At 31.4% G+C, this 13,654-nt stretch overlaps 3 protein-coding genes and 1 long non-coding RNA gene across 9 annotated transcripts in view; 2 read left to right on the top strand and 2 right to left on the bottom strand.

Annotated features, from left to right (window-relative positions):
* The window catches only part of LOC139107123 (uncharacterized), a 43,091-nt gene extending 38,138 nt beyond the window's left edge, over positions 1-4,953 (top strand). The window contains exon 4 of the long non-coding RNA XR_011546468.1: positions 4,337-4,953. This is a non-coding gene — a long non-coding RNA (uncharacterized lncRNA). The remainder of the gene's footprint in view (positions 1-4,336) is intronic.
* Positions 1,265-7,017, bottom strand: L(2)gd1 (lethal (2) giant discs 1). Of its 4 annotated transcripts, none has more exons than XM_070664433.1 (12): positions 6,764-7,017; positions 6,421-6,565; positions 6,079-6,182; positions 5,637-5,988; positions 5,188-5,553; positions 4,683-5,033; positions 4,224-4,582; positions 3,878-4,053; positions 3,448-3,714; positions 3,006-3,044; positions 2,383-2,473; positions 1,265-2,300 (listed from the first exon to the last, which is right to left on the bottom strand). In XM_070664433.1, the coding sequence occupies exons 1-12, from the start codon at positions 6,821-6,823 to the stop codon at positions 2,181-2,183; spliced, it is 2,430 nt and encodes an 809-aa protein (XP_070520534.1). In that variant the 5' UTR covers positions 6,824-7,017; the 3' UTR covers positions 1,265-2,180. The 4 variants fall into 4 exon arrangements, with proteins under 4 accessions (XP_070520534.1, XP_070520532.1, XP_070520536.1 ...); XM_070664431.1 differs by having other exon boundaries at positions 4,683-5,036; positions 6,764-6,906; XM_070664435.1 differs by lacking the exon at positions 3,006-3,044 and having other exon boundaries at positions 6,764-7,015.
* A 470-nt stretch (positions 7,018-7,487) lies between these two features.
* Positions 7,488-13,294, top strand: LOC139107114 (FHIP family protein AGAP011705). Of its 3 annotated transcripts, XM_070664428.1 has the most exons (12): positions 7,488-7,952; positions 8,037-8,248; positions 8,442-8,693; positions 8,766-8,916; positions 9,020-9,265; positions 9,372-9,539; positions 9,633-10,901; positions 10,989-11,187; positions 11,320-11,331; positions 11,411-11,555; positions 11,687-11,826; positions 12,955-13,294. In XM_070664428.1, the coding sequence occupies exons 1-12, from the start codon at positions 7,803-7,805 to the stop codon at positions 12,987-12,989; spliced, it is 2,979 nt and encodes a 992-aa protein (XP_070520529.1). In that variant the 5' UTR covers positions 7,488-7,802; the 3' UTR covers positions 12,990-13,294. The 3 variants fall into 3 exon arrangements, with proteins under 3 accessions (XP_070520529.1, XP_070520530.1, XP_070520531.1); XM_070664430.1 differs by lacking the exon at positions 8,037-8,248 and having other exon boundaries at positions 7,819-7,952; positions 12,955-13,293; XM_070664429.1 differs by lacking the exons at positions 11,320-11,331; positions 12,955-13,294 and having other exon boundaries at positions 11,687-12,254.
* E(r) (enhancer of rudimentary) lies at positions 12,348-13,546 on the bottom strand. Its single transcript, XM_070664446.1, has 3 exons — positions 13,338-13,546; positions 12,904-12,991; positions 12,348-12,679 (listed from the first exon to the last, which is right to left on the bottom strand). The coding sequence occupies exons 1-3, from the start codon at positions 13,338-13,340 to the stop codon at positions 12,459-12,461; spliced, it is 312 nt and encodes a 103-aa protein (XP_070520547.1). The 5' UTR covers positions 13,341-13,546; the 3' UTR covers positions 12,348-12,458.
* Positions 13,547-13,654: the final 108 nt, after the last annotated feature.

Genomic DNA, 13,654 nt, shown 5'->3' with positions numbered 1-13,654 from the left:
CTAAAAATTCGGAAGCACCAAAAATCAATGTAAAAAATCGTTTAATTGACAAAATTAATAATTAAAAAGATTACTCTAAGCATACTTCGAACAGTTTAAACCCAAAAATTGTAAAAATAAAGAAATAAAAAAAAATCTCCGCTGCAAAAAAAATCTTTGATTCTAAAATAATCGTAAGATTATGCGATCGAATGAGTCTTAAGTTTTTAAAAATATGAAAAAAAAATTAAAAAAAAAAAAGAAATAAAATCCGAGCCTATTTCGATCATCTCCGTCGCGTATAAGGTCAAAAAGCAAGATTACGAACGGCATGAATCGAGATAGAGGCAAAAGGGTTAGGCGAGCAAACATTGTTAATTTGCACACGGAAAGCCGCTTCGACCCCGGGCAGAGGGTCAACATTACCGCGGTTACCGTGTATGCACGGTAAATAGTCTGCGCTCTTCTCTACACCCTTGTACACCCTGTACGCGCTCGGACCAGCGCTGAGTTTTCAGTCGTGCCTGCCCCCTTTAAAACCGACCTAATTGTCTAATTGGCAAATAAATCTCATTGTTTTCCAATTCGTGCAATCAATATGCACCACTTGGCTTAACGCGGCCGTTCTTTCAAGTATTTAGCGTAGCGCGAAATTTTTTTCTCGAGGATATCCCGAAACCGCTTTTGCCGGTTCAACGAATCAAAATAGATCAGCACGATCCGAGTGCTTGATGCCGCAAGTGTCAACGCACATGCATGCATAAGTATTGTTCGAGCGCCCGGCGCTCAAAGGGGCAAATGTCATTGAATGACACTCTCGAACTTGACTTTTGTTCGCTGCAAGCACATTCAAATGTGAGGTCAAACGCGAGATATTAAATATATTTAGTTGACGCGTACAAAACGCCTGTGAAACCATAATACTTTGAAATTGTCTTTGATATAATTTTTAATGTCCTTTTCGCGTATTTTAAAATTGAAATAATTGATATAAAAATTAAAATTAATTTTGATCTATTTCGCGCGTAAAAAGCTTTTGTAGAGAATGCTTCTAATACATCTTCCTGAAATCGGAATTCCTATATACAGCTTGGAAAATGAACTACTGGTATAGTAAACTGGATGGAGACGGAGTAGAACGATTATCGGACAATAGTTTGTTAGTGACGTTTACCTGTTATATTGTTCTCTGAGAAACGTGGATTCAGCTTTAGCGCGCCTATTATTCTGTTGCCTTCTGTTAATTACGTGGTATATCTAACTCATGAAATAGAAAAAAAAAATCACTTTACATCTTTTAATTTTAATTGTTCTAAACTATAATAATACATTAAAAAAAAAGTTTAATAATTTACATTTCCTTAGAAATTATTATAAAGATAAAAACGAAGAGTCGTCTGGTCAAAAACTACTTTTCCGCGATACCGTTTGATTCTCTCGTTTGGCATACGTCGCGTTACAAAAATAATCTTCAGCTTAATTTTTATTATTTTATAAGTTTTAATTACTACCCCGAATTTGCAACTAATGGATTTCTATGTATCATGTGTCTAACTTTGCGTCAAATTGATTTCTATTACTATCTCAATTTTTTTTTATTAAAGATAAAAAGGGGTACAGTAGTACAGGGGGTGGAATCTCGGGTACAACCCATTTGGTCCTGTATCGCTACCCCCTGATTTGCTGTCGACAATAGTGGGGTCGCGTTTTGGGATTTCTCGAAAATTAAAACAAAATTTTAATTTATCGCTCAAGTTTTTATGATACCTCGCAGGAAATTTTAATTTTATTTTAATTCCCGAAAAATAAGATGCTTAAAATAACATATAAAATACATAGGTCCGTAATGTTTTTTTTTAAGAAAGAAATAAGGATAAAACGCAAGCATCTCGCAGTGTCTAGTTAATATAATTTTTTGTTAATGTGAAAAGCTTGGAAAATCATGTTTTTAACATTATTATTTCAAGAAAATCATTGAATTGCTTTTTACTGATAAATATCTATCTCTAACTAATCATAATTCATTAAAAATACTCTTATTCGCGTAACGTTTTTTTCTCTTACTTATACTATTAATTTATATTGTTAAAAAATATTAACATATTATATTTTGAATACGACGTTTTCTATATATATACAATTAACTTTTTAATACAACATACCAAAGTAAATGTAAAGTTTTGCTGAATCAATAAATTAAATTATTGATCAATAGTTAGCCATTTATCTGTAATATTTTCAATTTGCTTAAAAAGAATTGGATTCCTAAGACGAATTTTCAATTCCAGTTTTCCTCCTGTTGGTTTTCTGCCATCCATAAGCTGAAATATCATAATTAATTCTTTCATTCTTGTTTGTACAAAAGATATTAATAACATCAATAGAAATTATGAATTTAATTACTGGAAAAGAATCGTGTAGGACGCATTGAGACTCTAGAGGTTGCAACTTAACCATTACTGTACCAAGCAAACTATCACTTCGAAAGAAACCTCTGCAACATAAAAAGAAATTTATATATAATATTTTTAGACATATACAAATAAGTATATCCTTTTAAATAAATATATAAAATATATTGCAAATGTCCAAGAAAAACATAATTAAACCTTATTAGATCTGATTGGATATAAACAAAATTGAGATCCGACTTAATCTAATTAGATTTAATCATTTTTTTCTCGAGTGCATAAACACAACATAATTAAAAAATTGTGTAGACATTTAAGTACACGTTGTTACAAATTGCTCGTGTAATACCACAGAATTCATAATATCATTTGATGTATGACAATAATTTCATATATAAACATGCACAGATGCACATAGAAATCATAGAAATCCACAAACATAATAATTCTCACATTTAGACATTTTCATTTATATGTATATTATAAATAACTACTGTATATAGTACTATTGCTGTTTTTAAAAAATAACAAAAATTTATATGTTATATTTTAAAAGCATTAAAATATTTCTGCTCGTATAACTGCATATTCTACAAAGATATAAGGTTGTCATACCTGGGATGAGTGCAACACAGGATGGGATTCAGCGAGCATCTGCAAACAACGTTCTACTTTTTGGATATAACATTCTCATATGATATAATAAATGTACATTCCTATATTATGTCATAAAATATTAGTGCATATATGTATATATTCGGGACAAAATCCTGAATTTTACGTGTGTGTATTAATTTCATATCTACTATAAATTAAGTTGTTAAATTTTAACTGTTCTCATCTATTATGTACAAAACGTTAATAATTTCTATTTTATTTAATACTAATTACAGGCGACATTATGTATATTTACTCTACAGATAATTATTAATCTATAAATCTAAAAAGATAATTTTTTATATATTTTACTAACATATACGATTAAATATACACAATGCACATGCAAACATTAATTCGTTTAAACATATAGATTGGAAAAAAGAAATTATATAATTACCCTTTCGCCCAAATTTCACATTTCAAAGCGTGGCGCTTAAATGCTCTCTGACATTGTCTAGAAGTGCGATTTATAATGCCATTTAACAAGAATACACTTTGGTATTCGGGATTGGTAGTATCTTTGATCGTCGAAGTTCTTTCCACAGGATGATTATCTGACGGAAATGGAAACTCACATATTACATACGTATCTGCCTCCCGAGAATAACTAATTCCTCTAATAATAGAAATTTCTATATCGCTCTCGTTTAGATCCGTGGAACTCCTAAAAAATAGTTTAAAAATTGTTAATCTTAATTAAATCCAAATATTATACACATTTGATAATATATAAATTTTCTGCAATATATAAAAACTTCTAGTACAATTAATTTTTTTTAACTCATATAAATATCTCAATGACGGTATATAAAAAATTAAATACTAACTGTACTATTTGGTAAGTTCTTGTTTCATAATGATGTTGTGGTGGTGGCAATGAGTCACGCTTTCGAACTCTCAACATATCTAAATCTCGTGTGTAACTCAATGCCAGCCGTTCCCATTTGTTGTATCCAGAAACATCTCCTAACGCTTTAGAATGATCTCGTGTAGACAAGCACCACTGTAAAATAATTTGTATTACAAAAAATGATAAATTGTATAATTATAAATTATAATTTTCGCAATTAAAAATATTTTAAATTAGTAGTAATATAGTATGCCAATTTTAAAGTATATAAATCTTTTTATTATATTAAATAAGTTTTTTTGTAGCTGTATATTATTTATTACCTTAATTTGTTTGACTAATTGTGTTTCAAGGTTTTCATAAATTTTATCATCCGTTCCATTCGAACCTTCCAAATCATCAGAAGACACTAATACGAAATTATCATCTTTTTCAGATGTACTGAGTTCTACTTTTTCAAGAGGCGACAATGGAATCGAAGTCATGTCGACAGGTAAGCCACCTTTGCTAGCTTCAATTAAAGGTTCTATCCCTTTCGCTTGTCTTAAATAGTCACGTGCTAAATCCATATTCCCATCCTTTTTCGCATTCAAAGCAGCTTGCTTTAATTCACGTTGCCGTAACTGTAATTGTAGCATTTGCTTTTCTGCACGTGATGTAATCCTTTGATTTGGTTTCTGTCCTAATAATAAAAAAATAATAATAAATGTAAAAACCTAACCGACGTATATCTCGGAGTTACTGTATATTATTATAGAAATACATTCTTATTATTTTTTTACCTGTTTGAGGAGGAGGAGGAGGAACGGTTGGTCTCGGTGGCTTGGGTTTGCTTACACTAGTATTATCAGGTAACTCTGGTTTAGATGCGGGTTGACCGGTATTGTCGTTATTTTGTGAATTCAATGATAACGGTGAGAAGCCTGGTGGAACAGGAAGCTCGTCTAGAGGTACCACTTTTCCTTGCATGTACATCTTAATAGCGTCTTCAAATTGTTTGCAAATTCTACCATATCGTCGTGCTTTAGATGTGTTACCCTCATCTTCGGCAGCTACTTTGGTTCTTTTATACATCTCAAGGCGCTCTTTAAGAGCACCTTCAATATTCTCGGGTCCATATTTTGCTGCACCATCTTCTAATATAAAAAATTATTTTATTAGGTTTTCCTTTTTTTTTCTTTTTAATAAAAACTTTAATCAATAAAGAACAAACCTGTTCTTATGTACAATTGCCTATTAGATTCCTAACTTACAGTATAATATCGAGGTCCATAAAAAAATATGTACCTGTAGAAGCTTGCTGTTGCATTTCACTTTCTTCTTTTGCAGCTGGTGTTACAATAGTTGTTGAAGGTAGAATCGGAGTAGGTGGCATATCTGATAAATCAAGCTTTTCACCTGCAGCGACTGCAGCAATAACTATATCAAATTGTTTTATCGTTTTCACATATTCTAGCGCTTGCTCTTTGTTGCCTGCCTTTTTCCAAGCAACTGCCGCAGTTTTATACTTCTGTTGCTGTGCTTTTAATTTATTCAAAGCTTCTTCATCAACTGTGACATTCGTTGTTGGTTCAGAAATAGTATTATCATCATTTAAAATTACATTTGATGTCTCAATTGCTTCATTATCTTTTATCGGTGGCGTTTCTTCTTCTAAAATATAATAAAAAATAAAAATTAAAGAAACTAAAAAAAAAATTATCGCAAAATAACGAGCATAAAAGAATATGTATTACCTATGTTTTTGACAATAGGTTCAGTAATAGCTGAAGAAGGCAAAACTGGAGGAATGTCAACTTCGTTTATACTTTGACCTGATTGTGCAGAGATTAACATCTCCTTTAACGTTTTTATACCTCTGTTATATCGTCTAGCTTTACTAGTTTCATCTTTTCTTTTTGCTATTTCCTCAGCTATTTCATAAATTTTTAGTCTCTCTTCCAACGTTTTGATCAGTTCTTGCATAGAATTATTTTCCTCTTTAGTTTCAGTGGATTTTTGTTCTGCTTCTTCTTCATTTTCTTTTATCATTAGCTCAGGTGTTTTTGCCTTTTCTGGTTCATTTCCTGTGAGCATATTTAATTCTTCCTAAAACACAAAAATAATGATTGATATAATCAAATTTTAAATTATATTAATTAAGAGTAACATAAAATTGTTTTATATTTCATGATATACCAATAATGCAGGATCATCTTCTTCAGATGGTTCTTCATCAGAATTGGTATCTTTCATACAATCAGCTACCATCTCGTCCAAATTCACATCAGCTTTGCGTGTAGCTATGTATAATATTTATATCATCATTAAATTATAAATATTACATTAATATACAGGATATTCCACTTTAAATAATTTATTTAAATTTCTCAAAAACACTGTTAAATAAAAATACAGTGAGACACCTTGTATGTACGCGTACACAATCGCATACATACATACTACAAATTAGCCACAATATTAATAATAATAATGCATATCACTGTTACATAAAATTAACAATTTATAAAGTAAACTTACCATTGCGTCTACTTTTATAACCTATATCATTACCAGCTGCTAATGCAGCCAATTCAGCTTCCAAACTTTCGTCATTATCATCATCATCCATCATACCACCATTAATGTTGCCAATATCAATATCAGGTACTTGAAAAATGCCATACTACATGAAACATTGTAAGATGCAAAATAAGAACAAATCACATTTATATACGTATATATATATTTCTAATGATCGACTTAAATTTATAATTTAAACTACAATCATAAATCAATACAAAACATTATACCGATTTAAAAAAAAAAAAAGAAAGAAAGAAACTTGTACAGTATATATATTCAACAACAAAAAAACTCATACCTGTTCCAAATCGCCGGCTGTCCTAGACTGTTTCGACGGGGTTTTTTTCTTACCGAACATCTTGGCTCGTTAATCGTTATGCAAATATTTAATTAACAGTATCGAAAGAAATGAAAGGGTCGAAGGCAAAATTTACTGCGATTGCTATGCTTTAAGTGCTGTACGTGTACGATAACGCGCGCTGACGCACATATAGACACGGATCACACGGACACAGTCATGTCATCACTATTATCATCTGATCAACGGCCACGTACAATAAGTGCATATAGTAAGGAGACCAGAGGCTCCACTTTGGTCAAGGTCCGATTAATTTGATCCGAGAACCGACTGAACTGGCATCCAATTGCACCCAATAGAAGTGAAGTTTCATGCGAAACGAGTCCTCCCGGTGGATCCTCCACGTAGTAAACCTAATTCTTTAATTACATTAATTGTTTTTACTGCCTCGAGCCACTTCCGCGATTGTGCACCTGCAGAACGATCTTCTTTTTTTTTTACGTGTTCTTTACCTACCTTTACGGCCTTTGCTTCTCCCCTTCTATTCTTTTGCTCGCGCGCGTGTGTGCGTGCGCGTGTGTGCATGTCACCACACGCACAAGAATGTGTACTACTGTGTAGGCAAAATCAGGTGAATTTAAATTGCGCAGTGAAATAGTAATAGTGCGGCAATAACATATGTGATATATAAATAAGTAGGTTGTATTAAGCACACGAGGATATTTCGGACCCGTCGGACGTGCGTCTTTCAATGGTGACAAATAATAATGGCAAAATCCTAAAAGAAGTATGCTAACCTTATCTATCTCGAGGGCGATAAAATCTTTTCGCGTACACATGTGTCATGGATTATCTTAACGAATATGTGATACACGTTATCGCGTTGTTCTTTCTGCGCCGTTTCGATATGTGTGCGATTAATGTATCAAAAGAAACGCCAGAGCCCGTTTTACATATCGGAGCACTTAGCCTGTGACGCGAACGTGATAGCCTCGATGCTGGCTGCGTGCTGCCAAGGATATTTTTTCGCTAAGGAACAATGAGTTGGATACCGAACGGCCATGTGCTGAAGAATTTCATCAAGCAGCGATCCCGAGACTCGCCGCCAAAGGATGTCGATCCGTCCGCATGCTACGACAGCTTTCGCAAACATTCGCAGCAGATTTTTGAAATCATTCAGCTGTCCTTAGTAAGAGCAATCACGCTTGGAGCTTTTGCTTTCTTTCGAGCCTTGTAGGTTTTTTATTATTTATTATTTGTATATTTTTTTTAGCCTCCTAAAGGGATACCTAGTCAAGATGATGTACTTGGGGTTGTTAATAATGTTGACCAGATGGTGACATTTCTGATGTTAGAACTGCAGGATTCAAATTTACATAATCATTATCAGCAGAATAGCACTGCAACGCATTCTCCATGCTTAGAGTATTTATTAAGTGAGAATTTGCTTGTTAAATTGTACGATTGGAGTATACATACAGGAAGGTGTGTTTTTTATTTTTATAGTATATTCTTTGTACTGCATATATTTTTTATTTATTTATTCGTATTTTATATTTAATGCTCTTTTATATTTAATTTTTTAAAAGTAAATTATATACATGTAGTTCTATGTAGTTATTATATAATTATTTTATACGTATGCATATATGATTATTTTACTCAAATTATTTTACAGATTTAATAATGCTGTAAGATTGGAACAAATAAAGTTATATGAGTTATTAGTTTCGCACAGTGGTGCTCTTCTTGCACACGAGCCAGTTACAAGGCCACTTCTACGATTGTTAGAAGAATGTGCAATTGACGTTATGCCATTAGAAGTAGAGAAAAAACTAGTTGTATTGTTGAATCAGCTATGTGTTGCTCTGATGCAAAATATGGCATTACTCGATTTGTTCTTCCATCCAACTGCAACTACAAAAAACAAGTAATACCTGTTTGTCGTAAATAACGTTCTACCGAAGTGTATAGTTCTTATAAATATAATTAACAATTTCAGATTTATTATATTTAATCTATTAATTCCCCACGTACATCGGGAAGGAGGTGTTGGTCAACAAGCGCGAGACGCTATGTTATTATGCATGTCACTGTCGAAAAAAAATGATGAAGTTGGATTGTACATTGCTGATCATTCTAATATATGCCCTGTAAGTAATACAATTAATATGTTTTTAAATGAGACATGTTTGCAAAGATATACACAAAATTTGTATAAAATAAAAATTTGTAAAATCGTCTGTATTTATCCAGGTATTAGCTACAGGATTAAGTGGCCTTTATTCTTTACTTCCAAGGAAACTTGACATTGAAACGGATGACTGGCATCAATTAACACCGGATGATGTGAATGACTTACCCGCACTCACGCAACTCATGAATTCCCTTGAATTTTGCAATGCAGTTGCACAGGTGGCACATCCAATGGTACAGAAACAGTTACTTGAATTTTTGTATCAGGGTTTTCTGATTCCCGTTATGGGTCCAGCATTGTTACAAGTGAGTACTCGGCTCGATAAAAAAAAATTAAAATACACTTAATAATTTCGCTTTACCGATATTTTATAAAATATACTTATTTTAATTTTTTGAAAAATAATTTTAGACGACCATGGAAGAATTGGTCACAGCAACAGCTTATTTTGATTTGTTTCTTCGATCTGTAACCGATCCCGGCTTACTACGATCACTTGTTAGATTTTTATTAGAAGATAATTACGATGACTGCAAAATATTGGATAATTTAATACAAAGGATTTCTTCTCGATCAAAGGTGAATAAAAAAACCGTTCCTTCTTACAATTTATTTCGTAGAGTATTTTATTAATATAATTTTGTTTCTAATGTGTTCTTTTTTTTCGTTTAGTTGTGCATAGTTACTCTGGCATTATTTGAAACCTTGGTTAATTTAAATTGCGAAGATGTTATGTTGGAATTATGCTTGGGTGCGTTAAATCCATGCTCACATGTAATGCTTTCTCAACGTAGCCGACTAAGAGATATAGATCCTTTTGGACGTGCAGCAGAAAAATTTTTATCTTTGACTCCGCGTTGCTGCATACTTACATCGTTGGAGTCACAACCGAATTCTTTACCTAGCGTCGCACCATCTATATTTGATAGACACACGTATACCACAAGTGATTCTATGACATCGTTACCAGCATCCATAAATTATGGTACTAAATTATCAGATAGTTTATATGGAAATTATCATGCATATCTCTGTGATGCCAGACAAAAAATCAAAGCTTGCCGTATTGCTTGTTCCAATTGGTCTTGCCAATATGATGGTAATTTACCTCAAAATAACGATACTAGTAGTGTAACTACATCGATGGATGCTAATGTTATGTCTGAACAATCGCGAAAAAAAGCAGAGGAAATTAAAACCTTACAAATGATTAAAAATTCAATAAGATCATGTAAAAATGATGAAGATGCATCATTAGATAACGTATTACTTAATATTCAATCTTTATTAGAGGGTAAAGATTTAAACAGCAATAAGCCTAATATTGAAGGTGATTTTAATTTAGACCTCGCATTATCTGACGATGAGCAGAAGCAATTAGATGCCGATATTGCGGAACTGTTAAACGAAAATATCGAAATCACAGACTATCCAGAGAAGACTTGTTTAGATAAGAAGGAACCCGATAACATAAACGATTCGACTACAGCTATGAATTCGTTTATGTCAGCGGGTGAGAGTAGCGGCTATGAAAGCATCGCATTCAAAGGATCGCCAGAATCTACACCTGATAACGAGATCAGCGAAGGTCGTATGAGTGAGCATGAAGAAGCGCACATTTTAATTAAGAAAGAGACTGATGATATCGCTATGCATAATATTAAGAAATCAAATATCTCAATAATTGTGGAAACACCATTGAAAAAATCAAATAAGGACTCTTTATACCGACAAGACGTGTTTAACGGAGAGCCAAATGTCGGCATATTTTTAGATGTAATTTTACGGAAACTCGAATGTATGACAAGCAATAACTTGTACGTCAATTTGCATCTTACGGGCCTCATTAGCAGATTGGCGATATATCCACAACCTTTATTGCAATCATTTTTGCTAAACCATTCTCTTGTATTTCAACCCAGCATTAGATCTTTATTTCAGGTATATATGCATTATATTATATATTATATTAAATATATATTGGCGATTTATAAAACAAAATAATTTTTTTTTTAATTTGTATTGCAGGTACTTGCTTCATTAAAGCATAAAATAGATCAATTTCTTTCGAAACATAACAACGTAGATTTATTAGTTGAACAAGCAAGATCATTTTTGATTAATCGGGAAAATAAATTAATAAATGCGAGGAAAAATGTCATAGAAGCTGCTGCCCAATCTTCATCTGTTAAAAGGCATTCTTTGGCTAATGAACCGTTCTCAAGAGGTATTATTTATTTCTTAAAAAAAAAAAAAGAAAAAAAAACGTAAAGTTTACGCGTAGTCGATAAATTGGTAAATATATTAATAAACTCTTTCATTTTCATTAATCATATTTTCAAATTTTACATGCTGCAAGTGTTCAAAAGATGTATGTATTAATATAAAATATTTTTTCATATATGTGACATAGATATAAAACCAAATTACTATATCAACGATATTTACAGGGGAACCAAAAAGAAAAAGTTTGACGTTGTCAATAACACAATTACTCAGACGAACTGGTAGTACAAGTTTGGGTCAATCAAATTCTATTACCCAGCCGTCCAGTATATCAGAAGATCAGCTACAAATAGTTGGATCTGGATCTAGGTAAACTATTTTAGATTTTTTATTCCTTGTTGCTTTGTTTTATTATATACAAATTTTCTTTTGATACAAAGATATAAAAATCAGTATGTAATATATGTGTATATGATATTGATTAAACTTAAACTCAATAGGTATAGAAAAACTTCATGGGAATCGCCAAATGATGTGAGCCCAGTACAAAATGTCGTACTATGTGCTGTTATATTAGATGAATGGGTTAAAGAATTAGCTGCAATCACTCAGGAGCATGCAATTATGTCCCTTACAGATGGTAATAGATTCAAATTTTAATATACAAATTCATAAAAGTATAAAATTTACAAACATTTGAATAAGTATTTACTTCTTACATATTAATCGTAATGCAAAAATTAATTTGGTTATACTTTATTATAAACGAAAGTGGTGAGATAACAAAATGTTTTAAATATAAATTTTATAATATTTTGCGTTTAATACGTTCACAATTCTACATTTGAAAGTATTACTTCACACTAATGTGTACCTTGAAAAGTTTACTTGTAGAAACCCTAATGTGATTAATTATATAAATTGTATATTGTATAAAGAAATGTATTATAATAATAATATATGATATATATACACGTTTGAAAACTTATAAAACCGTGAATTTTTGAAAATATATTTATCGTAATAATATATTATGTATTTTAATAAAGTTAATCTTATTATTAATTACTCTGTGCACATACATAAATACACTCATTTGATAATCAAATTTATTTTCGTTTAATGGGGTAGGTTTACAAACTAAGTTATTATGTCAAAATATACGTTACCGTAAATAATATATTTATTACAACAAATAATATATTGAAAAGTTTAAAGTTATTTTATCATATGAAAACACACATGTATACATAGATGTAACTTATATATTAATTATTCTCCATGTCCTGCAGCCCTTCGCAATAGCACATATATTTTTTCTTTAATCCAATCCTTATTGTAAGGAGCATAAGTGTTTGTTGATTTTTGATACACAAGGCATGATAAATCTGTTAATTGATCGACGAAATCGAAAAGCTGACTAATGTCATAAGTAATAGTTGGAGTGTTTGGATTTCGTCTCTTCAAATGTTCTTCATAAATTTTACAAACACCTAATAATAAACAAAAAATTGCAATTTCTTGTAATACATTATCTCTATTTTTTTTTTATTTCTTAAAATATAGAGTAAATTGATTTTATAATATTCATTACTGGCAACTAATATTCTTATCAAAAATTATGTGTATAATTTTCATTTTATAATTTAAAAACATTTTTCTTATTAGTTTCTAACTTGAATTTGTAATATAAAATATTATTGTAATGTAGCATTACCTTCCATACATTCATTGATACTTTCATAATCTGAATATGTTCTTGTTTCAGGTCTGACCCCTGGTTGTACTAGCAGTATTGTATGAGACTAAAATCAGGTAAAATTAAATTGAATAACATAAACTTTGTAAATACCATTTATTATAAATTATGTATGAATAGTAATTAAACTTATGCTTCCATTGGTATATTTATAAAATGAGAAAAAAAGAAATGAAAAACTTGTTCAATGTTACAAAGATATCAAGAGAAATTAATTACAGTTTTTCGTATAAATCAAAAGCTATACTTTCTCAACTTATCATAAGCCTATTTGTTTCCTCCTTTTATCTACGTTGTCTAACTGGCCATAATATTCAGTTGATCAGTGGACTAAATATAAAATTCCATACGAAACAAAAAACGTCTCGAGCATTCTAAAAAACTTTGCTTACCATTTTTCTATTTATGCTCCGCTGGCCGAGTATCAATCATAAAACCCTCAATCGGAATAATAAGATAGGATGTTTCCTTTGAAAAAAACGAATGCCTGAAATCTTCCGATATCGAAATGCCAAGAAGCAACACCGTTTCAAAGCTACAACCGTCAACACATAACACTTCGAGTCCTTTGAGATTCTTTGATAGTTTGTGTATTCTAGTAGTTTCGGTGTTGAAAAAAAAGAAGTATCTGATCCCCTTCTCTCTCTCTCTTTCAGCCTGCCATCTAAAGCAGTATTCGAAACTAAACAGAATGGCTCCTACACATGGA

This window comes from Cardiocondyla obscurior, linkage group LG12, assembly GCF_019399895.1.
Source record: "Cardiocondyla obscurior isolate alpha-2009 linkage group LG12, Cobs3.1, whole genome shotgun sequence".
NCBI lineage: Eukaryota > Metazoa > Arthropoda > Insecta > Hymenoptera > Formicidae > Cardiocondyla > Cardiocondyla obscurior.
Note: the sequence above shows the minus strand (reverse complement) of the source record. Positions and strands in the feature narration are given on the sequence as shown.